Raw genomic sequence first — 23,452 nt, 5'->3', positions numbered from 1 at the left:
TTCCCGGTGAGGCCCCGCCCCTCCCGGTGAGGCCCCGCCCCTCCCGGTAACGCCCCCGCCCCTCCCGGGTGCAGGCGGCCGGAGCGCGACCCCCGCGCCGCGCCCCCGGGGAGCGGGGACGGGGACACCCGGAGCCCCCCCCTCGGGCCGTGCCGCTCCTCTCCCGGCCCCGGTGTCCCCGGGGCGCCCGCTGCGCGGCCCCGCCGCACGGCCCCTGCTCGGCTCCGTCACCCCGAGCGCCCCCGAATGGGCTGGGGGCGACGGCAGCCAGGGGCCGTGTGGCACCCCCGTGGCACCGAGCAGCCCCCGCCGCCCCCCCGCCGTCCAGGGTTTTGGGTACAGCGCTGTTAGGGGACAGCTCTGCGGGCAGCCCGGCCCCTGCCCGCCCTGCTCCCCCCCTTGCCCCATCCCGGTCCTGCCGGGGGGGCCCCCGAGGCACTGCCCCGGGACATCGGGACTGCGGCTGCTCCCAGCCCGGGCGTTTAATTGCGATCTGCAAAAATTACAGCACGGGGCGCTGCTGGAGGGGGGGGGGGGCCGCCCTGACCCACCACTAGCCCAGCCGAGAGCTGCCAGGGCAGCGCGGAGCCTTGTCCCCTCCCGTGGGGACGAAGTGGGGACAGTGCCAGGCAGCCGGCACGCTGCCCATCCAGGCGTGGAGCTCCAGCACCGCGCTGGAGAGCAGCGAGGGGCCCGCCGGGTTGCAGCAGCCCCTCACAGATAGTTGTCCTCCTCCTCCTCCTCCTCCTCCTCCTCTTCGTCCCGCGCCAGCGCCTCGATGTCGTGGGTGATGTCCGTGATCATGCGGTTGAAGGACTCGGACTCGGAGCGCAGGGACCAGCTGTCGTAGCTCCGCACGGCCGAGGCCGACGTGTTGCTCATGCTGCGCTTGATGCGGCCGAAGCTGTCGGTGAGGATGCCGCCCTCGCGGATGCCGATGCTCTCCAGGAAGGTCTCGAAGTACCCGATGTCTTGGTCGGGGATGAAGGGCCTCATTCCTGCGACAGGCGCCGTGAGGCTCGGGGTGACCGTGCCCGGAGGGTGCCAGCCAGCCCCATCCCAGGGCAGGGGCATCCGCAAAGCAGCGGGGACCCAACACCCCCCGGTGCACACCCAGGACCAGCTCCCCATCCCCAAAGGACACATGGACGTGGCCAACATGACACAGCAACCCATTGCTGGGGCTGCTCGGATGCCCCGGCAGCTGGGGTGAGCGCCCGCGCCGCTCACCCAGGAGCAGGAACTTCCTCCGGTCCCCGTAGAGGCGCAGGAGGTCGGCGCAGTACTCCTGCACCGGCGTGCCCAGCCGGTACTCGCGGAGCATCAGGGCGAACTGCTGGATCTCCTGGGGTGACAGCTTGTTGCGCAGCTGTGGGGACACGGGGATGGGTCGGGGCTGGGGGCAGCGCATGGCCCCCAACCCCACCACCCCACACCCGGACGGCTGCTCCCCGGCACCCGGAGAGGAGAGGGGCCCCCCCCCCCCGCGCCCTCACCGTCACCATGTAGTCCTGCAGCTGCTCCAGCCCCGTGCTGCTCTGGTCGCTGCCGCTGCAGGCGGTGGCCAGGCTGTGGTGGGACTGGTGGAAGGAGGGCGAGGAGGCCCCGCTGTAATACGCCTCGAACGTCTCGGAGCCATTGCTGCTGGAGGGCAGGGGCGGGGGGGGGGGGGGTCAGCAGGTCCTCCACCCCCCCATCGGGCAGGGCTGGGGGGTCTGCAGCTGGGACAGGCACCCACCACGGGGGCACCCAGGGGAAGCCAGACTCACAAGGAGCTGCAGCAGCTGAAGTCGGCATCGTAGCCGTACGTCCCGTCCGTGCGGCAGCTCTCACCTGGGGAGGGAGAGCCGAGCTCTGAGAGCCAGGGCAGGTGCCCCCCATGCTGTGCCCAAGCGCCCCAGCCCCGCGCAGTCCCACGCGGCATCCCGCACCCGCCCCCCCCCAGCCACTCACTCCTGCTGGAGAGCCAGGGCCGCGTGGGCGTGGAGGTGTAGTGGTACCCGGCGCGGTCCACGCACTCGATGCTCTGGTCCCCGTAGATGATCTGGAAGACCTGGCAGATGAGCGCGCAGGACTCCTCGGCGGCATCCTGCAGCAGGAAGGGGGGGAGAAGGGAAGGTGGGCGCGTGCTGGGGGGGGGGGGGGAGGTGGGCGCGTGGGTGGGCGCATGCCGGGGCTGCTCACCCTGTTGGGCACGGCGAGGATGACGAGGTTGGAGTAGGCGTCGGGGCAGGGCTCCTGGGGGTCCAGGGGGTTGCTGCCGGCGTGCCGCCGCTCCCAGCTGCCGAAGCCGGTGCCGCGCTCCCAGCTGCCCCCGGCCGTGCCGGCCCGCCGCCGCTCCCAGCTCCCGCCGCAGGGCTGCCGCCGCTCCCAGCTCCCCGAGGGCCGCCCGCGCTGCCGCCGCTCCCAGCTGCCGCCCCGCCGCCGCTCCAGGCTGCCGCCCTGCCGGCCCTCCTGCCCGCCCCGCGCCGCCCGCCAGTCCAGGCTGCAGATGGTGTGCCGCCGCTCCATCGGGCCCCCCAGCCGCCCCGGCTCTGGCCACGCGCCCCCCGGACGCTTCTCGGCCGGGGCTGCCTCCGGCACGCCGACCGGGGCCGCTTCGGGGTGTGCTCCGGCGGGGACCGGGTCCACTCCCAGGCCTGGGGGCAGCAAGGAGGGACGGGGTGTCAGGGTGGGGGCTGTGATCCCCAGCCCACCCGGCTCCCAGTTCATCCCTGGCCCCCCCGGTCAGGAGGGAAGCAGAGGGGCTAGGGGTGGCAGGGGGATAAGGGAGGCCCAGCGAGCTGGGGGCAGTGGGGCTGGGTGGTGGGGGCTGCTGTGGGGTGGGAGCAGGGGGATTAGGGCACAGCTGCGGCTGGTTTGGCGGTCACAGCACCGGAGCCTTCTGTGCCCCATCTGGGGCTGGATGTACGGGGTGGGGGGAGCACTTCCAGCATCCTTTCCCACCACCATCAAATGCAGCCGGTGCTGGGGGCACGGCTGCCGCCCCGGGAGGGCACACGGGGTGCTTGGGGTCGGCCGCATCGCGCTGGGACCCCAGCAGGGCACCCGCACCCGTTTTGAGGATGAGGAGGTGCAGGGCGTCGTCGCGCAGGTAGGAGGCTGCGGCGATCTCGTGCGTGGGGATGCGCAGGATCAGCTCCTCGTCGTCGCGCCAGGTGAGCAGGAGGCAGCGGGCGGACAGGCTCAGGATGCTGTCCTGCTCCGGCGTCGTCTGCAGGGGCAGCTCCTTCAGCTGCTGTGGGGCAGAGAGCGTGCCGGGTCGTGGGGGGGACCGGTGGCACCGCGGGGCAGTGCGGGGACATCCCCATGGGGTGCCGGGCACCCTCTTACCCTGGCGGTGTCCAGCAGCTGCAGCACCTCATCCCGGCTGGAGGGGTTCAGGGAGGCTGTCACCCAGGTCAGGTGCCCTAAAAACTTGGGGGGGGGCAAAGCCCCAAGGGGTTTTGGGGAGGGCAGGGGGGAGCCCTGTGGGAGGAACGCCAGCCCTGGGGGGCAGTGGGGCTGGGGTTCTGCATCCTCCCACCGCCACGGCCCCACGGGCAGCCTGCACCTCCCTGGGGTGGAGTGGTGAGGAGACTGCCCGCACCCCAACCTGCCCCCCCCCCTCCTTGGGTGTTTGTCCAGGACAGGAGGGGGCCAGAACCCTGCTGGCCACCATGGGTGGTGGCCTCCCGCATGGCAGGTGTGGCCACCGGTGTCCCTGGGCCCCCCCCCCCAGCCCGTTACCTTCACCTCCTTCTCCACGTAGTCGTGCAGCAGGATCTGGGGGTCTATCAGGTAGTCGGGGGGGTAGAGGGGCACCGAGTGCAGCGGCCGCCGGTAGACGCTGCTGCGGAGCGCCGGCTTCCGAGCGGCCTTGGGGAAAACCAGCCGCTTGATGGGCGACACGAAGCCCTGCGAGGGACAGCGGGATGCGGGGGCACGTCACCACGGGGCAGGGGCGGGGGGGGGGGCCAGCCCTGGCACTGCACGGCTCCTCCTCGCTGGGGTCCCCAAATCTGCGCCACCTGAGGGCTCGGCCCCAGGGGACAGCAGGTGGGGCCCCCCCCCATCTCCCCACCCCTCGTTCCAGGCACCACGAGTGCTGCAGGGCTGCTCCTGCCCGCCCCGCAGCCCCCAAAATGTGCTCACCTTCTTCCCCCTCTTGGCCTCGCAGTCCATGGCGCTGCCGCCGTCCTCCCCGTCCAACGCCTTTGTTGTTTTCCTGTGTCGGAAACTCCACCAGGACGGCTCTGATGTGAGTTCCTGCCCCGCCGGGGGTGCTGGGCTGGGCTGGGCTGGGCTGGGCCGGGACTGGGACAGGACTGCGACTGGAACTGGGCTCAGACTGGGACTGGGACTGCGGTGGAACTGGGACGAGACTGGCACTGGGACTGGCACTGGCACTGGCACTAGCACTGGGACAGGGCTAGGACCGGGACGGGACCAGGACTGGGGCTGGGGGTGCCCCGGGACCACGCAGCAGAGCAGCCCCTGCCCCTCGCTGCGCTGGGGCTCCCACGGCCCCACAGCAGCCCCCTCCCTGTGGCTTCACTCGGGGGCTCCCTGCCCCTCGCTGCCCCTGTCCTGCCCTGCCTGCGAGTGGCCCTGCCATGGGGGAAGGCTCCAGCTGGATCCCATGCAGGAGCCCCCAAAGCACCCCGACCCCGCAGCTGCCCATGGGGCTCGAGGCCCCATGTGGGTCTGGGGGGTGGATGGGGACCAGGGCCTCCGGCAGGGAGTTAACTCAGCCTGGGAGAGCTGGGACGGGGCCGTGTCCGGCAGTTTCCTCCCCGGCACACCGCATCCTGCCCGTGCACCCCTTCCCTGCCGGCTGCTGCGTCAGGGCAGTGCCAGGGGGGGCCCCGGGCCCCGGACAGGTGGCACTTCCCCAGCCATCCTGCCCTGTCCCTGAGTGTCCCCAGCACCCCAGGACAGAGCCCCCCAGCACCCCAACACGGCTGGGCAGAGCCCCCCAGCACCTCGGCACGGCCACGCAGAGCCCTGCTCCGCTGCAGATCCCTGACCTGGAGCCACCGGTGGGGACCGGGGAGAGCTGGAGGCGCCAGCAAGGAAAAGCTCCCGCAGGCAGGGCTTATTGAAATGAATTTAATATCTCATGTTGCAGCAAAATTAAAAATATACAAAAAGTTTGTGGTATACAAAAAAGTCTCGGTCAGACCCCGGTCTCCCGCTCACCCCCTGCCCGCGCCGAGGGTCCCAGAGAAGAAGGTGGCACACAGAGTATTTACAGTACGTGACAGCCGGGCTCCCGGTCCCGAGCACCGTGGGGACGTGGCTGAGACCCGCTGGGACGCAGCCCCCAGCTGCCCCCTCCGGGGAGAAAACAGCCCCGGCCAAGAGCAGCAGAGCTCAGCCCCAGTCCGAACCACGTCCCCCCCCCATTCCCTGAACCCGGGGCGGCCCCGCTGCCTGCCCCATGCTGCCGCCCCCCCCCGGGACCAGGACCCCCTTCCCCAGAGGGAGCTGGAGCAGCCCCGGAGCTGCCCCTGCCCCACAGCACCCAGCTCAGCCCCGGGTCGAGCCCCCTCGGCGCTCCCTTGCCAGCGGGTGCTGATGGCCTGGCACCACCATCGCCACCACCACCAGCCCCCCCTCGGCGCTGGCTGTTCAGCCCCGTTGGCTCGGGACTGGGCCAGGCATGGGGGCTGCAAGCACGGTGCAGGTGGAGCTGCGTGTGGGGAGGGGGCCCAGCACCACGTGCAGCCCCACGCCGCACCGCAGCCAGCCCCGGCTCCTGCAGCCGCTGCCCTGACCCCGACACGGGAGCAGCCCGGGGCTGAGGGTACCGTGGCTTGAGTGCATAGAAAAGTGTCCCTCCGACCCGCGCCCCCCCGGGGAAAGAGCACGGGTTGGGGGGGGGGGGGGGGGCGCAGATCACCCCAGGCTGCGTGGCTCCGAACCCTGGGGGCACGGGCAGAGGGTGCAGGAACCGGCACCGGCACGGCACCGCACGGCGGCTCCCAGGGCCGCGGAGGGCTCCTGGCTGCCCCCGCACCTCAACCCCCCCCCCCGGGTCCCATCTTCCCGTCGTGCTTCCCTGAGGATAACAGAAGCCTCCTCCGCTGAGAGCCCAGCTGGACGGGGCTGCCCCCAGAGCTCGGCTGGATGGGGGATTTTTTTTGCCCGTTACTGGTGGGAGAGGAGGAGTGCGGGTCCCGGGGGGGCCAGCCCGCTGCCCAGACCCCGCGATGCTCTATGCCCTCCTCCGAAAGGATTTCCGAGGCTTTCAGTTAGCACCAGTTAGCATCAGTGACCCCAGCCCGGCCCACCCCAGCCCGCAGTCATCCGGGGCCTTCGAGCTACGGAGAAATGGGAAAAAAAAGCAAGGGGGCACCAGCGGCACCGCGCACCCCGCTGCGCCTTGGGGACCCCGCTGCGCCTTGGGGACCCCGCAGCACCTTGCGGACCCCGCAGCAGCCCGGCCCGCAGGGGCACAGCGGGGCTGGGGCAGGGCTGCCGGCCCGGGGCACAGCTCAGCACCGCGGGGCCAGCACAGCTCGGGGACTGGGGGGGGCACCAGGGCTGGGGGAAGGCACGGGGGGGCTGTGGGTGCGTGCCGGGGGGCTCTGCACATGCTGCGAGCGGTGCACGGCCTGGGGAGGCCGGCAGCTCTGCCCTTCGGACCCAGCTGCAAACACAGAGGACGGACACACGGACGCGGGAGGGGGTACGGGGGGGGTACATTCAGCACAGCCCTTCGGGCAGGGACCCGGGGAGCCCGGCCCCGCAGGAGCAGGGCACACATTCAGACCCAGGGCAGCCCCGCTCCTCTGTGGGGACTGGGGGGCGCCGGGGGCAGGGGCAGGATCCTGGCTCGGGTTCACACCTCTGAGCTGGGGGGGCTGATGCTGATGGGGATGTGGATGGAAATGCTCCCAGCTGGGAAAGGGGGGGAGAGAACGCCTGGGGGTGAATCTGGCCTTGGGGAGCCCCCGGGAGCGATGCCACTACCCTGCAATGCCCCCCCCCGGTGCCAGGCAGGCCCTGCCCCACCAGCGTCAGCGGAGGTAGAAAATGTCACACAAATGTCACCTACCAGGTGAAAACAAACACGACGCGATGAAGCGGTTCCCAGGAGGGCGGGAGGGGATGGTGGGGTGCAGCCACCGCCCCACACCGCCCGGCCGGCATCGGGGGCCTGGCTCAGGGCTGGGGGCTGCATCCCACACGGAGCGGGGGCCCCCCCTGGGGCGCAGGCACGGCCAGAACCCACACCGGGGGGAACCGAGGGCTGAGATGAAGGGAGACACCGGGACCTGGGGGGCTTGGGGAAGCAGGGGACATGGGGGGGTGGCCAGACGCCAGATGTCCCCTGCTCACTCCCCACCGCCACCTGCTCCCTGGGGGTGACAGGAGCCCCCCACACCCCAGTACAGCCCCTCTCCAGCATCCCCACGGCCCTGTCCCACCGCCCGTGTCCCCTGCATATCACCTGTGTCATGCCCCACCGTGCCCAAAGCCCCTCACCGGAGTGGGGCACCCACCACCCCCGAGCCCCGGGGCGCCCCACAGTCCCCACCCTGCGCTGCCGACCTGGCCAGCCCTGCCGGGAGCCGGGCGCTGCGGGGCTCAGGCACAGGTGAGGTATTTTGGCAAGGACAAGCCCCCGGCGCAGAGCCGGGTGGGACGAGGAGCGGCGTCACAGGAGGGCGGTGTGTGGGGGGGCAGATAGCACCAAGGGACCTCACTGGCCCCTGCCCGCGGGGCGCTCGGCGCGGTCACCCCTCGGCGCCGGTGAACCGAAAAGAAAGGCAAAACGCTGCGAAGAGATGGGACAGCCCGGCCGGGGGGGGGGGGGGGGGGGGGGTGCCACGGCAGCCCCGCGCCCGCCCTACACGGTGGTCTCGTACTCCAGGAGCTCCTGGGCAGCGCCGGCGGTGCGGTACTGCAGGCGCGGGGTGGTCGGGGAGGCGTACTCCAGCGCCAGGATGGTCTTCCGCAGGCGCCGGTCGATGAAGTGGGCGTCCCAGGCCGGGTACTTCTTCCTGGGCAGGTCTATGCGGATGACGGGGCCCTCTGTCCGCGGGGCGCGGGCGGCCGGCGGCGGCGGGGCACAGGGCCGCACCTGAAAGACGGGCACGCAGCTGTCCCGGTCCCCCGGCGCCCCTTCCCGCTCCCCCCCTGTAGTCCGCGGCAGCGAGCGCGGGGGGCTGGTGACGGCGTCCGCGGGGGACCCCGGCGCCGGTGCCGGCCGCTGCCGGAAAATGCAGCCCCCGGCGTGGGGGCCGAACATGGGGCCGTTGGGGTGCAAGAGGCAGTAGTAGATGAACATGAAGAAGATGCCGAGGGCGAAGCTGGAGCTGACCACGCAGACGAGGATTAAGGCGTCGAAGTCGGACGTGGTCTCGCGGTCGTAGTAGAGGAACCAGAGGACGGTGAGGGCGGCGTTCTCGGACAGCGTGATGACGTAGTAGATGCACATGCGGTAGCGGCTCCGTCCCTCCTTGACGTTGAACCAGCAGAAGATGTAGATGATGCCCACCACCATGTTGTAGATGATCTCCTCCCACTTGGACATGCAGAAGTCCGTCTCGCCCTGGATGATCCAGAAGGTCATGATGCACCAGTGGGTGACGATGAAGATGCCGAAGTAGAGCTGGAACACGGAGGCGAAGAGGGCGAAGGCGATGGCGCGGGCGGCGATGGTGAAGAGGTGCCACAGGATCTGCACGATGGCCCCCTTGTACGACATGGGCAGCTTGTCCTCCCGCGAGTCCCGCAGCACCTTCTGGTAGGAGGCGATCATCCACGCCAGGGAGACGAGCGAGGCCGAGGCCGAGAGCCCTGCGGGCACAGAGCGCGGAGGGGGCGGTGAGAGCGGGGTCGAGGGCGGCAGGGGGACACGGGGCTGGGGCCATTCCTGGCCAGCAGCATCCCGGGCCCCTCCAGCCCCCTCCCCAGCCGTGGGGGCCGTGTCGGAGGGGGCTGCCCCTACCTTGCAGCGGCTCGATGCTGTTCTGCTGCACCATGATGCTGAGCTGCAGCACGAGCTGGGGCGCGCTCTTCAGGAAGGTCTCCAGCAGGCGCAGCATGCTGATGTCCGCGCTCTCAAACATCATCCGCCAGTAGAAGTGGCGGCGGCGGTGCTCGGCCTGCCACCGGCTCTGCAGCCCCAGGTACAGCGTGCGGAGGTACCTGCGCGAGGGGGGGGGGCAGGGGCATGAGAACGGCCCCTGCCGCATTCTGTGCCAGGCATGCCCCGGGGCTGCCGCCACCTTGCTCCAGCACGGCATTTCCCCACCCATCCGAGGCCATGGAAATCCTCCTGCCACCGAGGCGCAGGGCAGCGGGGTGCTGTGCGCGTCCCCGTGCTGCCCCAGGAGGCAGCGGCTCCACGTGGGGCCCTGAGATGCCAGGGAAGGGCAGCTCGTGCCAAGCCAGCCCAGCGCCCGCTCCCCTGCACCCTCTCTCCCCATGCAGGGTCTGGTTCCTGCCCCCAGATGGGGACCTCAGCCCGTGGCCCCACTCTTCATCCCCCAGAGCATTTCAGGTGCCGCGGTCCCAGCCCACCGGCTGGGTCTCAAAGGGGATATTTTCACCCCGGCTGGCGCGCAGCCCCCCCTGCCTCCCCCTGCCCCAGGCAGGCGGCGGCAGAGGAAGGAGGGAGCGGGAGGGACCAGCTGGTCGTGCGGGGTGCCCGCGGGGAGCCCCCGTCCGCCTGTGCCGGTGCTGCCTCGGCTCTTGGCAGGGCCGCAGGCACGGGCACGCGCCGGCCCCGGCCATCTGGTCAGCGGCCGGGGGTCAGAGGAGCTGCGCGTGGCACCGACGCACGCACCGGCTGAGTCACCGGGGACCCCTTCCGCGGCACTGGGCCAGCTCCAGCAGCCACAGGGCGCAGGGAAACGCTCCTTGTCCTAAGGAGGGGACACGGGGCCGGGCGTGCGGGGTGTCCCCAAGCAGCCGTGCCCGGGCAGAGCCACCTCCGCCGGCTGCTCCGCACCGACCGCGCACAGGTTTGGGGGGAGAGGAGGGAGACGGATGACTACGAAAGCAGAAAGATTAAGCAAAAGGAAGTCAGACCGTAAAGCTTCCTCCCAACCTAGTAAAACTGTCACGCAAACTGATGGCCTTTATATCAGGTCCATAAAACGCTGTCAGCCGACTCCATTAGCCCGTGAGTGCCGGGAGAAGCCCTGATCCCAGCACTTTCGGCTCATCCATCAGCAGGGAGGAGGCAGGAGCCGGCCCTGCTCCCGCTGCGGGGACGTCCCGGGGCCTCCCGCACCCATGGCCACGGCCGAGCTCCTGAGCCCCTCCTGCGGCCGGTGCGGGGCCGGGGGCCGCACAGCCCGGAGACGTGGTGGGGGCCATCAGCTGGCACCACCGCGGCCCCCCAGCTGCCCCGCTGCCGCCGCCATCTGCTCCTGCCCCAGGCAGCCCCGCTCAAAGCCACAGCGGGCAGGAGGGGAGGGCAGCACCCGGCAGCACCCAGCGGCCCCACAGGGCTCCTGGTGCCGCTCGGCAGGGAGGAGGCACCGGGCATCCGCAGGGCATCGGCTCCAGCACCCTGCAGGGCTGCCCCCCGCGTCCTCCCACCCGGCTCACGTGAAGCCGGGGCAGCCCGAGGGCCCTGGTGAGGCCGGGGCTCAGCCGGGCTGATTTCAGGCTTCCCATCTGGCTTCCCCCTCTCTGCAGCCCAGCTCCGTATGGCTCCTTCTGCAGCCTCCTCTCTCTGGAGGAGAGCCCAGCGCTGGGCAGCAGTGGCCGCATCCTGCTGGGCTGTGCCGTGAGTCGGCGCTGGAGGGGGCTCGGTTGGCCAAGCAGGGCGGCGGGGACAGAGGGAGGCTGGGGAGAAGGAAGCTGGGCTCCACCAGCAGCTCGGGGCACGACCGGTGTCGCCAGCAGCACCGCATGCCCTGGCAGCCTGCGGTCCCACCAAAACCCTCTCTGCTCAGCATGCAGGGGACAGCAGAGCCGTGTCCTGGTGTGGTGAGGCTGGGAAAGCACAGACCCACGCCGGGGAAGCACCCTGGCAAGGACCAAAGCCGCTTTCCCACACAATGTCCCCAGCAAGGCCGGTGGAGCCCCTGGCAGCCCGGCACCACCTGCCCCATCCACCCCTCCCTGAGAGTCTCGCAAAGACCTTCCGAGCACTGGCAGCCACACAAAGACGTTCCTGTCAGCAAACGACGTGATTTTAGTACTTCCAGCCCGGTTTCACCACGTGCCAAGTGCTGCCAGGTGCTGGCCCACGACCCCGCAGGCTCCTGGTCCCCGCTTTGTTTCTTTGCCTTAACGTAAAAGCGGGGCTGGAACACGCAGCCCGGGAGGAACAGCCGAATTTAGTGCCTTCTGCAGCCCATGGCTCAGCGCTCGGCAAGGAGAGGCTGTGGCCGCCCGGCACCTTCCCCAGCCCCAAAGCTCGGGGTGCAGCGGGGCGTTGCAGCCGGTCCCGGGGCACACTCAGCCTCCCTGCCCCAGCACCAGGCCCAGCGGTGAAGCCCCACGGCCCCAGCAGAGCCAGGACACCGAGGCAGGAGCCCTGCCCGCCCGCACACCAGCGACCTGCCCTCTCCCTGTAATCAGTCACCAACCGGGCTCGTCATCACCATGACCCCGCTGCCTGCAGCACACAACGGCCCCACACGCACAGACCCTACAGCAGCGCCGTCCCTGTGGTGCCCCGGCAGCTGCCGTGTGCATCCATCACCATCACGAAGGCAGCAGCAGGATGGGGAGCCACGACCGTGCACGTCTCCTGCGTGCGTGGTCCCCGGCTCCTCGGCGCTCAACAAGTGACCCTCGGCCTCCCCCGCTTTTGGCGGGGCTCAATTATTCTCCCATCTTGCTGTCAGCTCCGTAGATCTCATTAAAATGAGATTTCGTCTCCCATCAAGTTGCCAGAATGAAATGTTGGTTCTTATTTGTTATGCGCTTGATCACACGGTTTGTGTTTCAGCCCAGGAAAATATCCCCGCGTGCACTGACAGAGCACCGCCAGGTTTTTATGAACTGAGTGCAGCAGCAGCTGCACGAGAAATACAGAATCAATTACTTTACAAAAAAAAATCATTTAATTTTCAAAAAACTGATGATGAGGCAGAAACCAACAGAGAGAGCTCGTAGGGCTAATTACTGCCTCCTTTGTATTAAAAAGCCCAGTCTAACAAAAATCTCCACCGAGGGCTGGGGCGGGAGCGGGGCAGCAGCACCGTTTGCTCGCCCCCAGCCCAGCAGCACAACGCGGGTCCTGGCGGCACAGCTCCAGCCATCGGTCACCTCCGTGCCTCCCATCACCGACCTGGTGCCCAGCGCTCAGGATCACCCCTGGCAAATATCTGTAGCCGCTCTGCTGGGCAGCGCTGCCCCGACGCCCACCCTGCGGCTGCCTCCGGACCTCAAACGCTGGGAGAAAAGAGGTGCGAGGAGAAAAGCCAGGCCCTGGCACATCCAGTGCCACCAGTCCTCGTCCTTGGGTGAAGGAGCCGGAGGGAGCCCGCAGTCCAAGAGCAAGTGATACAGAGTGCAATTTTCCTGAAAGGTAATTAGGGATATCATCCCTTAATCCTGTATTTAAACAAGGAGAGGATTGCTCTCCTGCTGCAGCCTTCCTAATGCATCGCACATCCCGCAACCTCGGGTCGGGGAGAGCGCCACGTGCCACAGACGTCACGCCAACACATGGACGAGGGCCCCCATGTCCCTCCTTCCCCGCACATCCCCGGCTGCCAACCCGCGGGGCGATGCGGGGACCAGCCCCTCGCCCGCTCCCGGTGTTGTCACCACGAGGGAGACCAGGTCCCGGCGGACTTCCCTTCCCGTCGGTGTTTCTACACGTGGCGAAAAAGCTGCTGACCTTCTGTGAACAGAGCGGGTAAGAGTTCCCGAGCTGCCAAACCCCAGCAGGAGCACGGGGAGGCTCCGTCCCGCGGGGCTGGGACCAGCAGCCCCCTGCCCCCGGCCAGCACCCGCGGGGAGCATCCTGCTGCCCTGCGCTGGGGCTGCCGGCCGCGAGCACGTTCCTGCCACCGACACGTCTCCAGAGGGCACCCACGGCAGCACATTTACATGTGCATTGTGAAGGTGCTGATTACAGCTACCTTCCGCGGATTCTCGATTCTCGCAGCAGCTTTAATTTGGGACGGTCTCGAGGTCGGTGCTTGTGGCTAGCACGCCTTTGCACCCGGGAAGCTGCTGCAATTGTGTGAGCTGGGGGTCCTGGCTGGAGCGCAGCCGGGGCCGGCGCTGCGCAGCGATCGATCCTGTAGGGTGAGAGCTGCCGAGGGAATCCAGGCTGCCCAGGCCAGGGCCGCGCAGATAAATCAGGGAAGGGGGAGGTGTTTGGCAAGGGGCGCAGCAGGGCCCCGGCGCCCTGGCCAGGGAAAAGCCTTCCCTGCACATGCAGTATTTATTCGGTCATAATTCAGCACTTCTTAAACTGTCACATCCACCTGCACCGGATCCAACCCCACTAATGGGTTTAGCAAACTGCATTTAACTGGTCACCCGAGCAAATCCCAGATTCCGAGATTAGGAAGAGCCTCAGCTGCAGCCTGCGCCCAGCATGTCCTGGAGGGTCGGTGCCGAGTTCCCGCTTTAATTGGCTTAAGAGCCTCCGCGGCGCAGCAGACAGGAGACGCGGCCGACACAAGCGGGAGCAAAACCCCGACCGCAGCACGGCCCCGGCTCAGGCCAGGCCCCGGCAATCACCCGCGGGGCCCTGGGGCTGCTGCTGGGGGCTCAGCAGCCAGCGGCCCTGGGAGCCCCATCCTCTCCCTCCCCAGCTCTCCCAGCACACAAAGGCCAGGCTCAAACCCATCCTGGGGCTCGCACCCATCCTGCCCCTACCGAGAGCTGCCGTGGGGCAGAACAAAGCGGGGAGGGGCAGGAGGGGAAGGAAGGGGCAGGAGCATCCCTGGCACAGCGCACGGTGCGCCGTGAAACAAAGTTAGTGCTCCCTGGAGCATCCCAAGCAAAGCAGCAAGAAAGCGCGTGCAGACAACAACAAGGACTAGAGCTGCCTCTGTACTATGGCAGCTCGTGAGGGGAAGCAGCACCGAAGCAGGCCCAGGGAGTGCGGCTTGCTCAGGGCATTGTTTCAGGAATTTGCCATTGTCTCCGCTCCCTCCCAGCCTCCCCAGGAGCCAGCTCCATTACAGCGCCGAGGAGGGAGCGGCACCGCTCCATCGCGCAGGGGAGGAAGGTGCTCAGTGGGAAATAATCCTGCCAACAGACCCCCAGCCTGGGCTGCTGGAGGCTCTGCGGAGCTGCAGGCAAAGGGGCTCGAGCTGCTCAGGACCAGCCCACCGCTCGCCCTCCCTGCCCAGCCTCAGGCCTGGGAAGGGGCAGGCAGCAGCGATGCAGCCCCCGGGGGAGGCTGGGGCACAAACACCCCCCCTACACCCCCAGCCGGCTGCAAGCAGGAGCCTGGGGACACGCCTGGAGGAGGCTCTGAGCCAGGGGTGCTCAGGGCTGCCAGGAGCACCCCAAACCCCCAGGATAAGGCCATGGGGGCCAGTGGGCCTGTGCCACCAGCGGGGCTGCGGGCTCCCGGTGCCAGCTCTTGCCCACAGCCACCCACACCTGCAGCCCGGCTCTGTCGGGGGCTCCCCACCCCCTGTTCCTCCTGCTGTGGCTCCAGAGGGATCGATCCCATGCCCATCCCAGCTGCCCGGGCCCCTGCTTCACCTTCCCACCCCCACCTACATCCCCCCATGTCCCTGCTGCACGCTGCCCCTCCCTCCAGACCCCCCCCCCCATCTTGGTGACCACCCCGTACCTCCAGACTTGCCCCAGCTGCAGCAGGTGGATGCAGCCCTCCAAGCCCCATCCCATCCCAACCTATCCCATCCCACCCCAGTGACTTCCCCATCCCATAACAATGACCCCTATACCTCCAGATCTTCCCCAACTGCGGCAGGTGGGTGCAGCCCTGCAGCCCTATTCTATCTGATCCCATCCCATCCCATCCCAGTGACCCCCCATCCTGATGACCCCTGTACCTCCAGACCTGCCCCAGCTGCAGCAGGTGGATGCAGCCCTGCAGCCCCATCCCACCCCATCCCAGTGGCCCCCCCACCCCAGTGACACACCCACCCCCAACCCCCCCCCCGTACCTCCAGACCTGCCCCAGCTTCAGCAGGTGGATGCAGCCTTCCAAGCCCCATCCCATCCCATCCCATCCCATCCCCTCCCAGTGACCCCCCCACCCCACCCAGTGACACCCCCCATCCCGACGGCCCCCGTACCTCCAGACCTGCCCCAGCTGCAGCAGGTGGATGCAGCCCTGCAGCCCCATCCTATCCCATCCCATCCCACCCCAACCCCCCCCTTACCTCCAGACCTGCCCCAGCTGCAGCAGGTGGATGCAGCCCTGCAGCCCTATTCTATCTGATCCCATCCCATCCCATCCCCTCCCAGTGACCCCCCCACCCCACCCAGTGACGCCCCCCATCCTGATGACCCCCGTACCTCCAGACCTGCCCCACCTGCAGCAGGTGGATGCAGCCCTGCAGCCCTATTCTATCTGATCCCATCCCATCCCATCCCCTCCCAGTGACCCCCCCACCCCACCCAGTGACGCCCCCCATCCCGACGGCCCCCGTACCTCCAGACCTGCCCCAGCTGCAGCAGGTGGATGCAGCCCTGCAGCAGCCAGACGCAGAGGCGGCAGCAGCCGCGGGGGCCGCGGGCGCTGTCCTTGGTGCTGCCGGCGCTGCCCTTGGTGCCGGCGGCGAAGTCGTAGACGAACCACCTGAAGCTGAGCAGCTGCACCACGAGCGAGGGCAGCAGCACGAAGAGCAGCGTCAGCCCGAACCACCACCGCTGCCCCCGCACGTAGTAGTGGGCCGCCAGCCACAGGTCCGAGGCGCCGTCCGCGAAGCAGACGAGCAGCGCGCCCAGCACCCAGCAGCCGTCCCGCAGCCGGTACCGCCGGGACGGGGGGGACGCGGCCCCCCCCGCCCGCCTCCCCCCCCCCACCCCCCCGCCGTCGCCGCCGCCGCCGCCCCCGGGGCTCTCCAGGCTCACGGCCGGGCCGCCGCCGCCGCCGCCGCCGTCCGACTTCGCGGCCATGTTGCGGGGAGAGGAGGAGAAAGGAGGCAGCGGGGGAGACTTCCGGGGGGAGGACGGCACCGACGAGCCCGCCCCGGCAGCGCCCGCCCCCGCCGGCCTCGCCCCGCGCCCGCCGCACCGGGAACCGGCACCGGGAACGGGCGCCGGGAACCGGCACCGGCACCGCCCCCCCCCCCCCCCCCCCGCCTCCGGGAAACTCCCTCCCCCTCCCCTCCAGCTGCACGGCACGGTACCGGCGGGGCCTCTCCCCGCTCGCCCCCCACCCCGGGATAGGCACCCGGTACCCCCGGTCCGGTCCCGGTTCCCCGCCCGCAGGGGCCGCCCGGTCCCCGCCGAGCCCCCGCGGCGGCCGGGGGAGCTGCGCGGTGCCAGCGGGAGCAGCCCCGGGCCCGGCCCAGCCCCCGGGGCCGGCCCCACGGAACGGGGAGGGTCGGGGGGGGGGGGCTGGGAACACGGAGGTGCGGTGCCTCTGCTGCCCCAGCGCGGGGACATGGGGACATGGGGACACCAAAGGACGTGGGGACACCCCAGGGACACGGGGACATGGGGACACCAAGGAACGTGGAGACATGGGGACACCAAAGGACATGGGGACAGCCCAGGGACACGGGGACATCACAGAGACACGGGGACACCACAGGGACATGGGGACATGGGGACACCAAGGGGACACCAAGGGACACGGGGACACCAAGGGACACAGGGACACCACAGGGACACGGGGATACGGGGACACCACAGGGACATGAGGACACTACGGGGACACAGGGACACCAAGGGACATGGGGACACCAAGGGACATGGGGACATGGGGACACGACAAGGACACGGGGGCACCACAGGGACTTGGGGACATGGGGACACCACGGAGACACCAAGGGACACGGGGACACCACGAGGACATAGGGACATGGGGACACCAAGGGACACATTGACACCACAGTGACACCAAGGGACACAGGGACACCAAGGGACACGGTGGCACCACAGAGACACGGGGACACCACAAGGACACAGCCACCAGGCTCCTGCCCACGGCCACCAGGCCCCTACCAGGGCAGCCCGAGGGAGGGAAGGGGGGAGCCGCTGGGGCTGTTCCCCCCCCCCCACAGCCAGGACCTGCTGGGCTGAACCCGAGCCCTGCTTCGGAAGGAGGGACCCAGCTCTGGGAAATCCCACGAGGAGCCGCACGGAGGTGAAGAGCCGAGGCCTCCGGGCAGACCGTGGGCACCGACCGGGCTTCGTGTGCCAGCTGCGCCCTGGTCCTGCCCCGCTCCTCGGCCCCGCTCCATTCGCTGCCCACCACCGCTCAGCGCCAGCAGCGCCGGGGGACCCAGGAGGGAGGGAAAGGGCTTTTTGCTCCTTTGCAGGGTGTCTCCAGGGAGGGTGAGCGCATGAAGGCAGCTGCCTCGTTACGGCAGCCCCAGCCCGGAGGACGGACCCTCGCTCGCTGCGTGCAGCCCCCGAGGCTCGCCCCGGCGCGGCTGCGGGCGGAGGAACCGAACGCGTGGACGGAGCCTGGCCCACGGCGGGCACGCCGCAGCACGCAGCGAGGGGGAGCCTGTTTTATCCCAGAGAACGTGGCCAACTTCCCAAGTCCGCCTCGCACAGCGGCGAGGGGATCAGCCCAAAGCTGGGGAGAGTCTGGGTGCCTGGCGCGTGAAGCGAGGGAGCGGGCTGGGGGAGGAAGGCGTTCGTCAGCCCAAGGGAGCAGAGTCAGGCCCTCTGCGAGGCTCCCAGTGCTGCATGTATTAGCATGGGTAATGTGACTTAAATGCCTAACCTTGAGATGCTCCTGACAGATCCCCTCTGCAAACGCCTGCCTGGGGGAGGGGATGCTCCCAGCATCCTGGAGCCAGAAGAAAGGAGCCTGGTGGGGCCGCTCAGCGCCAGGGCTCCTCCGGAGGGAGGGCTCCACTGGCCAGAGCCTGCTGCAACTCGCTGCGATGAGGGGGATCTGAGCACTGCTGGGCACCCCCAGCCCTGAGGGGCCTGTCCTGGCCGGGCAATAGGACAGAGCCAGTGCCACAACCCATGGGTGATGGTGGGCACGGCCCCAGGGCAAGGGGATGGGGAAACCAGGGGGAAAAGGAGCTGCCTTCCTCCTCAGATCCCGCAACGCCCCCTCCAAAAGTGGAATTGAATATCCGAAGTCTGAAAACACGGTGACTGAGGTTTGATGTCTGATTTATCTTAACAACAGACCCTGGCAGTCACAGGGAAAAATGAGAAAAAAAAACTATAAACATCCCCGAAGCCTTCCCATGCAGCTGTCAGCAGGCAGGCAGGGAGGGTTTCTAGCTGCATAAATAAAAGTGCTGCAAGGAAAAAAAAAAAAAAAAAAAGGAACACGCTGAAACCCAAACCTTCTCTTTGCACAGCAAAACACAGAGTGATGCAAACCAGCCCGTGGCAGCGGGCGGGTGGCCACTCGCTCCGGCTGCACAGTTTCCCAGGAGGGCACATAAACATGCAATCAATCCAAATGGGCCTCCGGTCTCCGGGCTGAGTCCAGCTTCCAAGCAAGCGGCTTGCCCGTGGCGCCGGATCCAGGAGGAGGAAGGCCGTGATGATTTGTGGCTGGCTCAGAGCCTGGCTCAGAAGAGGCCTGCAGAGCGCGGCACCAGCAGCCGCTGCTGCCCTGGGATCGTTCTCCAGGTGCCCAGGGCTTTGCCATGCCTCCTGCCGCAGCAGGCTCAGCCGCAGCTCCCCACACGCCTGTGCTGAGCTGTGCCCCCCGCATCTGAACAGCCCTGGTGAAACCGTGCCTGCATTTCGGTGTGTGCTGGCAACCAGCAAGCCTGCCCCAGAGATGGTCACTGAGCATCTCCCACTGCTGCCAGGACATGACAGAGCATCCCCATCCCATCCCAATCTCACCCCATCCCATCCCATCCCCACCCCCATCCCCATCCCATCCCCATCCACACAGGGCTTCTGCTACCCATGGAGCTTTTTGTCACTGCTCTGAGAAGTGTGTATCCCCAGGAGGTAAATCCGTCTCCAGCTCTAGTCATGCTCCCAGCACACATGAAAATCAGGCGCGCTGCCTTCTGATCCCATCAAAGCACTAAGGATCAAATGCTGCCTTCGTGCCAGGCAGAAAGCTGGAGCCAGTTGCTCTGCGGTGGATGCTGCGGTGTGAGGCTGCAGGGGCAGGGCAGGTCCTTGCCCCATGCCCCACGCATGCCGTGTCCCTCTGCAGCTGACCCAGCGCCCACATCGCACGGGGACTCCGCAGAAGCAAATGCTGAGGCTGTGGATGGGGAGCAGCTGCCTCCCAATCCAGCCCTGAAATCTCCAGCCGGCAGCCCCCTTCAAAGGGAGTGTTTTTCAGTTTTGGCATTTAGCCCCAATCCTGCTGGTTCTTTTGGTTGATGTCAGGAAAAAATCCAAACCAAGCCTGAATCACTCCCATCCCGGCCAGGATGCTGTGCATAAGTGCTCATTTCCATCACTTCACTGAGAGCCTTCTTATTTTAGCACATGCTGCCGCAGACTGAGATCTCTCCAGTTAACTGTAACAAATGACCTTATGCGATTAGGGCCAGTAATCTTCCAATCTGGTTAATCTTCCTCCGGGGATTATTTGCACACAAAGTGTGGTGACCGCCGGCCAGCCACCACCTTGCGCCCCTGTCCCCATGCCCTGTGGCCATCCCACTTGCCCCGGCAGTGCCTTGCAGTGCTGGGTGCCACCGCACCCCCCTCGGGTTATCCCTCAGAGCATGTTTCCACCTCGCAGCCCACCAGGGCCATGAGCCTGGTGCTCCGCTCAGCCGTTATCAGTGTTTCCACGCGCCCAGCACCGCAGCTCTCCAGGCTCCACGGTGGCACCTCCCAGCACAAAGGACACCGCTGGCTGCAGATCTGCTGGTCTGGGCTCCGTGCAGGACCACCGAGTCACAGAATCATTGAATACCCCGGGTTGGAAGGGACCCACCAGGAGCCCCACTCCTGGCTCCTCACAGGACCACCCAAAAACAGACCCCGTGTCTGAGAACGCTGTCCAAACGCTCCTTGAACTCCAACAGCTCGGTGCTGTGACCTGGGGAGCCTCTTCCATGCCCTCCCCTGCCGCAGCTCCACGCCGTTCCCTCGGGTCCTGCCACTCCCTAACAGCTTTATGTCCTTGTCCCGCGGTGCACGCGGTGCTCGAGGCGAGGCCGAGCAGAGCAGGACCCCTTCCCCTGGCCGGCAGCCGTGCCGTGCCTGAGGCACCCAGGGCAGGGCCGGCCCTCCTGGCTGCTGGGATCAGCTCGCTGACCGATGGATGGGTCCCCCTGCCACTGCAGCAGCGGGGACCTCAGAAGGGTGGGAAGGAGGCGGTGGAAGCCCTTGGCCCGGAGGTGCTTGGCCTGGAGATCCCTGGCCTGGAGGGCTGAGGGAGCTGGGGTTGTTCAGTCTGGAGAAGAGGAGGCTCGGGGGCAACCTTATCGCTCTCTACCTTAAAGGAGGCTGTAGCGAGGTGGGGGTTGGTCTGTTCTCCCACGTGCCCGGTGACAGGACGAGGGGGTATGGGCTAAAGTTGCACCAGGGGAGGTTTAGGTTGGATATTAGGAAGAACTTCTTTACCGAAAGTGTCGTTAGGCATTGGAATGGGCTGCCCAGGGAAGCGGTTGAGTCTAAACGTCTCTTAAACACCTCCCTGGAGGTATTTAAGAGACGTTTAGGTGTAGAGCTTAGTGATATGGTTTAGTGGAGGACTTGTTAGTGTTAGGTCAGAGGACTCGGTGATCTTGCAGGTCCCTTCCAACCGAGGTGATTCTGGGATCCTGGGATTCTGTCCCTGGCCTGGAGGTCCCCGGCCTGGAGACCCTTGGCCTGCAGGTCCCTGGCCCAGAGGTCCTTGGCCCGGAGGCCCTTGCCCCCCCCGGCCCGCAGGCCCTTCCCCTAGCGGGGCGCCGAGCTCCGGGCTCCGGTCTCGGCCCGGTCCCGCTGCGGCCGCGCGGGGGCGCGCTGCGGCCCGGCCCCTCCGGGCGCGGAACTCGGGAACGCGGCCGCGGCCTCCGCCGGGCGGGGAGCGGGGACGGAGCGGGCCGGGGCCGGCGGGCATGGCGAGGGACCCGGCCTTCGTGCTGCGCTACCTGGCCGAGGTGGAGGAGCTGGCCGAGGACGTGCTGGCGGCGCGGCAGCAGGTACGGCCCGGCCCGGCCCGGCCCGGCGAGGCCCGGCCCGGCACGGCCCGGCTGAGGCCGCCTCTCTCCCTCCGCAGATCGTGGACCTGGACGTGAAACGCAACCGAAACCGCGAGGCCCTGCGGGCGCTGCACAAGGACCCGGAGCCCGACGGTGAGGCCGGGCCCCGAGCCCTGCCCGGTGCCGGCGGCGAGCACCGGGAGCCCGGTTCTCTGCTGAGCCCCTTCTTGTCTCTCTCCCCCCCCGCAGGAAAAGCCATGGTGTGCTTCGGGAACATGTTCGTCGAGCTCCCGAAGTCCCGCACCAAGGAGATGATGCAGAAGGGTACGGAGGCCCCGATAAGGTTGGGGACGGGCAGAGCGATGCTTCCGTGCGGCGCTGGGTTCTGGAGGAGCCCCGAAACGCTTACCGAGGCTGGCTGCTGCCATCGCCCCGCTGCCATCGCCCCGCTGCCCTGGGCAGGGCCCCAGGGCGCGTTTTGGCTCGAGGCTGCCGGGGGCTCGGTGCCTGCGGGCATCAGGGGCTGAGGTGGGACCTAGAGGTTCAGGAACGTGGCTCGAGAAGGGCCCCTCCTGCCCCCAGGTCTGCGCTTCAGCGCTGAGCATCCTGCAGGTTGTGTGTTGTTTCTGTGCGAACCCAAGAGGCCCCAGTCCTCCTCATCCCCGTCCCTCTTTTCTCAGATCAGGAACATCTGGATGAGGAGATAAACAAGCTGCGGAAGGAGCTGCGTGTCAAGGTCAACCGTCTCTTTGAGGCTCAAGGTAAATGCTCCTGTTCTTGAACCCTACAGTGAGCGCCTGAGAGCAGATGTCAGGAGGAGGTTCCAGAAACTCAAGGCCTGGAGGCTCCCGGGGCCTCTTTTCCTGTCACTTTGCAACTCCTTCCCTGTTCCAGCAATACCATGCTGCTTTTGCTAGGAAGCTGTCACCCAGCAGCGTGCTGAATGTACTCCCAAAGCACATGGGGGAACCCTGTATCAGTTTCCAGTGCTGCCACTGCCCTCCCCAGAATTCCTGGAACAGTTTAATGGGGACTACTTAATTTATTTTATAGCAAAACCGTGATTTCCTGCATGTTCTCATAGGTAAAGCTGAGCTGAAGGGATTTAACCTGAACCCCATGACCCCTGAGGAAATGAAACTCATCAATCGCATACTGGAAGGTTGAGGCGGTGGTGCCATCGCTGTCTGCAAACACCACTCGACGTGCTGTGTTCAGGCTGTCACTCGTGGCACTCACACTCTGTCAGCCATAGCCTCAAAGATTTCCCGAACGCCTGTGTTGCTGGAGCCTCTCTCAGGTGATGGACTGAGCGGACGGGAACATTTGGCTCCTCAGCTGCAGCTCCTCTGGCTCTAAACCCTTCCTGCTCCTTGCTGGGGACTGGGTGGCAGAGCACTGCAGAGGCAATGCTGGAACACAGGCGCATTCACGGCCTCTGACAACCACCCTCTTGCAAGTGGGATTATTAAAATCAGAGCTGTGGGACATTCCTAACTGTGTGTGTGTGTTTTCAGATTTTTCTGTGAGAGCTTCTGTAGTTTGGCTTCAGAGCTAGGAACAGGAGTAGGAGGAATTGTAAATCCACAGCGTGCCCAAGGCATAGAAGAGCTGTGTGCGCCCGTGGTATTAAAACAAAGTGAAACTGTGCATCTGAAACGTGTCAGGAATCTCCTTAAAGGGGTACAGGGATGGAGAGAAGGCAGCATCCTTTTAGTCTCACTGGGAAAACACTTTCTGCTGTCAAGTTGAGAGGCAAGAGAACACAGAAGGTGAGGCTTTCAAGAACAAGATGAAGGGATAAAATGTATGTACGTTAATAAAACCCTGCCACTTAAGGAGGGCTGACCAGGGATATTCACTGGGCCTGTCCAGTTGACATGACCAATGATTTCTACAAAGGCTTTAAAATTTGTCTTCTGCACTACCCTCTTTAGTCTGAGCTTGCTACCCCACTACAAGTTAAGACCTTATTAAGTTTTTGAAAAATCAATCATAATTAATAATGGACTACAGTGATTTATTTTTTTTTTTGGTACAGGAAACCATCTGCCCTTTCTTTTCCAAACTTCTATAAAGACTGTCTTTAATATAATTCAAGGACTTTAAACGTTGCAGTTGTCCCTGTTTCACTGTAGCTCCAGCTAGCTCACCTGTTCTGTCAAACCTAACACAAAGGTGGATGTGACTCTACCCTTGCTGTGCCTTCCTGCAGCTTTTGCACAGCCATGTCAAACTTCACACAACACCACCCTTTTCCTGGCTCCGTGACCCACCTTCCAGCACAACAGGTT

General features: G+C 66.7%; 3 protein-coding genes across 7 annotated transcripts; 1 reads left to right on the top strand and 2 right to left on the bottom strand.

Annotated features, from left to right (window-relative positions):
* Positions 1 to 467: 467 nt before the first annotated feature.
* Positions 468 to 4,314, bottom strand: CCM2L (CCM2 like scaffold protein). Of its 2 annotated transcripts, none has more exons than XM_040576335.1 (10): positions 4,135 to 4,314; positions 3,730 to 3,897; positions 3,334 to 3,417; positions 3,055 to 3,238; positions 2,185 to 2,639; positions 1,954 to 2,089; positions 1,770 to 1,833; positions 1,497 to 1,644; positions 1,231 to 1,369; positions 468 to 998 (listed from the first exon to the last, which is right to left on the bottom strand). In XM_040576335.1, exons 1-10 carry the CDS (start codon positions 4,162 to 4,164, stop codon positions 715 to 717), a joined length of 1,692 nt encoding a protein of 563 aa, XP_040432269.1. In that variant the 5' UTR covers positions 4,165 to 4,314; the 3' UTR covers positions 468 to 714. The 2 variants fall into 2 exon arrangements, with proteins under 2 accessions (XP_040432269.1, XP_040432270.1); XM_040576336.1 differs by having other exon boundaries at positions 1,497 to 1,641; positions 4,135 to 4,312.
* Positions 4,315 to 5,431: 1,117 nt separating this feature from the next.
* Positions 5,432 to 16,020, bottom strand: XKR7 (XK related 7). Of its 4 annotated transcripts, XR_005824966.1 has the most exons (4): positions 15,554 to 16,020; positions 8,942 to 9,141; positions 6,405 to 8,790; positions 5,432 to 6,366 (listed from the first exon to the last, which is right to left on the bottom strand). XR_005824966.1 is itself a non-coding variant. In XM_040576331.1 (3 exons), exons 1-3 carry the CDS (start codon positions 16,018 to 16,020, stop codon positions 7,838 to 7,840), a joined length of 1,620 nt encoding a protein of 539 aa, XP_040432265.1. In that variant the 3' UTR covers positions 5,432 to 7,837. The 4 variants fall into 4 exon arrangements, 3 of the variants coding, with proteins under 3 accessions (XP_040432265.1, XP_040432268.1, XP_040432266.1); XM_040576331.1 differs by having other exon boundaries at positions 5,432 to 8,790; XM_040576334.1 differs by lacking the exon at positions 15,554 to 16,020 and adding an exon at positions 15,418 to 15,456 and having other exon boundaries at positions 5,432 to 8,790.
* A 4,977-nt stretch (positions 16,021 to 20,997) lies between these two features.
* Positions 20,998 to 22,651, top strand: PDRG1 (p53 and DNA damage regulated 1). Its single transcript, XM_040576330.1, has 5 exons — positions 20,998 to 21,158; positions 21,236 to 21,311; positions 21,408 to 21,482; positions 21,839 to 21,919; positions 22,243 to 22,651. Exons 1-5 carry the CDS (start codon positions 21,075 to 21,077, stop codon positions 22,323 to 22,325), a joined length of 399 nt encoding a protein of 132 aa, XP_040432264.1. The 5' UTR covers positions 20,998 to 21,074; the 3' UTR covers positions 22,326 to 22,651.
* The last annotated feature ends 801 nt before the right edge of the window (positions 22,652 to 23,452 follow it).

Source organism: Cygnus olor, chromosome 16 (assembly GCF_009769625.2).
Source record: "Cygnus olor isolate bCygOlo1 chromosome 16, bCygOlo1.pri.v2, whole genome shotgun sequence".
Classification (NCBI taxonomy): domain Eukaryota; kingdom Metazoa; phylum Chordata; class Aves; order Anseriformes; family Anatidae; genus Cygnus; species Cygnus olor.
This window is presented reverse-complemented; position numbering and strand designations above follow the sequence as displayed.

What these genes read in the sequence shown, in the direction of transcription:
- PDRG1 (XM_040576330.1), top strand. Translation starts at nt 21,075, where the DNA reads ATGGCGAGGGACCCGGCCTTCGTGCTGCGCTACCTGGCCGAGGTGGAG. An exon ending in TGCTGGCGGCGCGGCAGCAG is followed by an intron (nt 21,159 to 21,235) that starts GTACGGCCCGGC and finishes CTCCCTCCGCAG; the next exon opens with ATCGTGGACCTGGACGTGAA. An exon ending in CAAGGACCCGGAGCCCGACG is followed by an intron (nt 21,312 to 21,407) that starts GTGAGGCCGGGC and finishes CCCCCCCCGCAG; the next exon opens with GAAAAGCCATGGTGTGCTTC.
- CCM2L (XM_040576335.1), bottom strand. Translation starts at nt 4,164, where the DNA reads ATGGACTGCGAGGCCAAGAGGGGGAAGAAG. An exon ending in ACGTGGAGAAGGAGGTGAAG is followed by an intron (nt 3,418 to 3,729) that starts GTAACGGGCTGG and finishes CCCCCCCCCAAG; the next exon opens with TTTTTAGGGCACCTGACCTG. An exon ending in TCCTCGCCGTGCCCAACAGG is followed by an intron (nt 2,090 to 2,184) that starts GTGAGCAGCCCC and finishes TTCCTGCTGCAG; the next exon opens with GATGCCGCCGAGGAGTCCTG.
- XKR7 (XM_040576331.1), bottom strand. Translation starts at nt 16,020, where the DNA reads ATGGCCGCGAAGTCGGACGGCGGCGGCGGCGGCGGCGGCCCGGCCGTG. An exon ending in CAGCTGGGGCAGGTCTGGAG is followed by an intron (nt 9,142 to 15,553) that starts GTACGGGGGCCG and finishes CCCCTCGCGCAG; the next exon opens with GTACCTCCGCACGCTGTACC. An exon ending in CAGCATCGAGCCGCTGCAAG is followed by an intron (nt 8,791 to 8,941) that starts GTAGGGGCAGCC and finishes CTGTGCCCGCAG; the next exon opens with GGCTCTCGGCCTCGGCCTCG.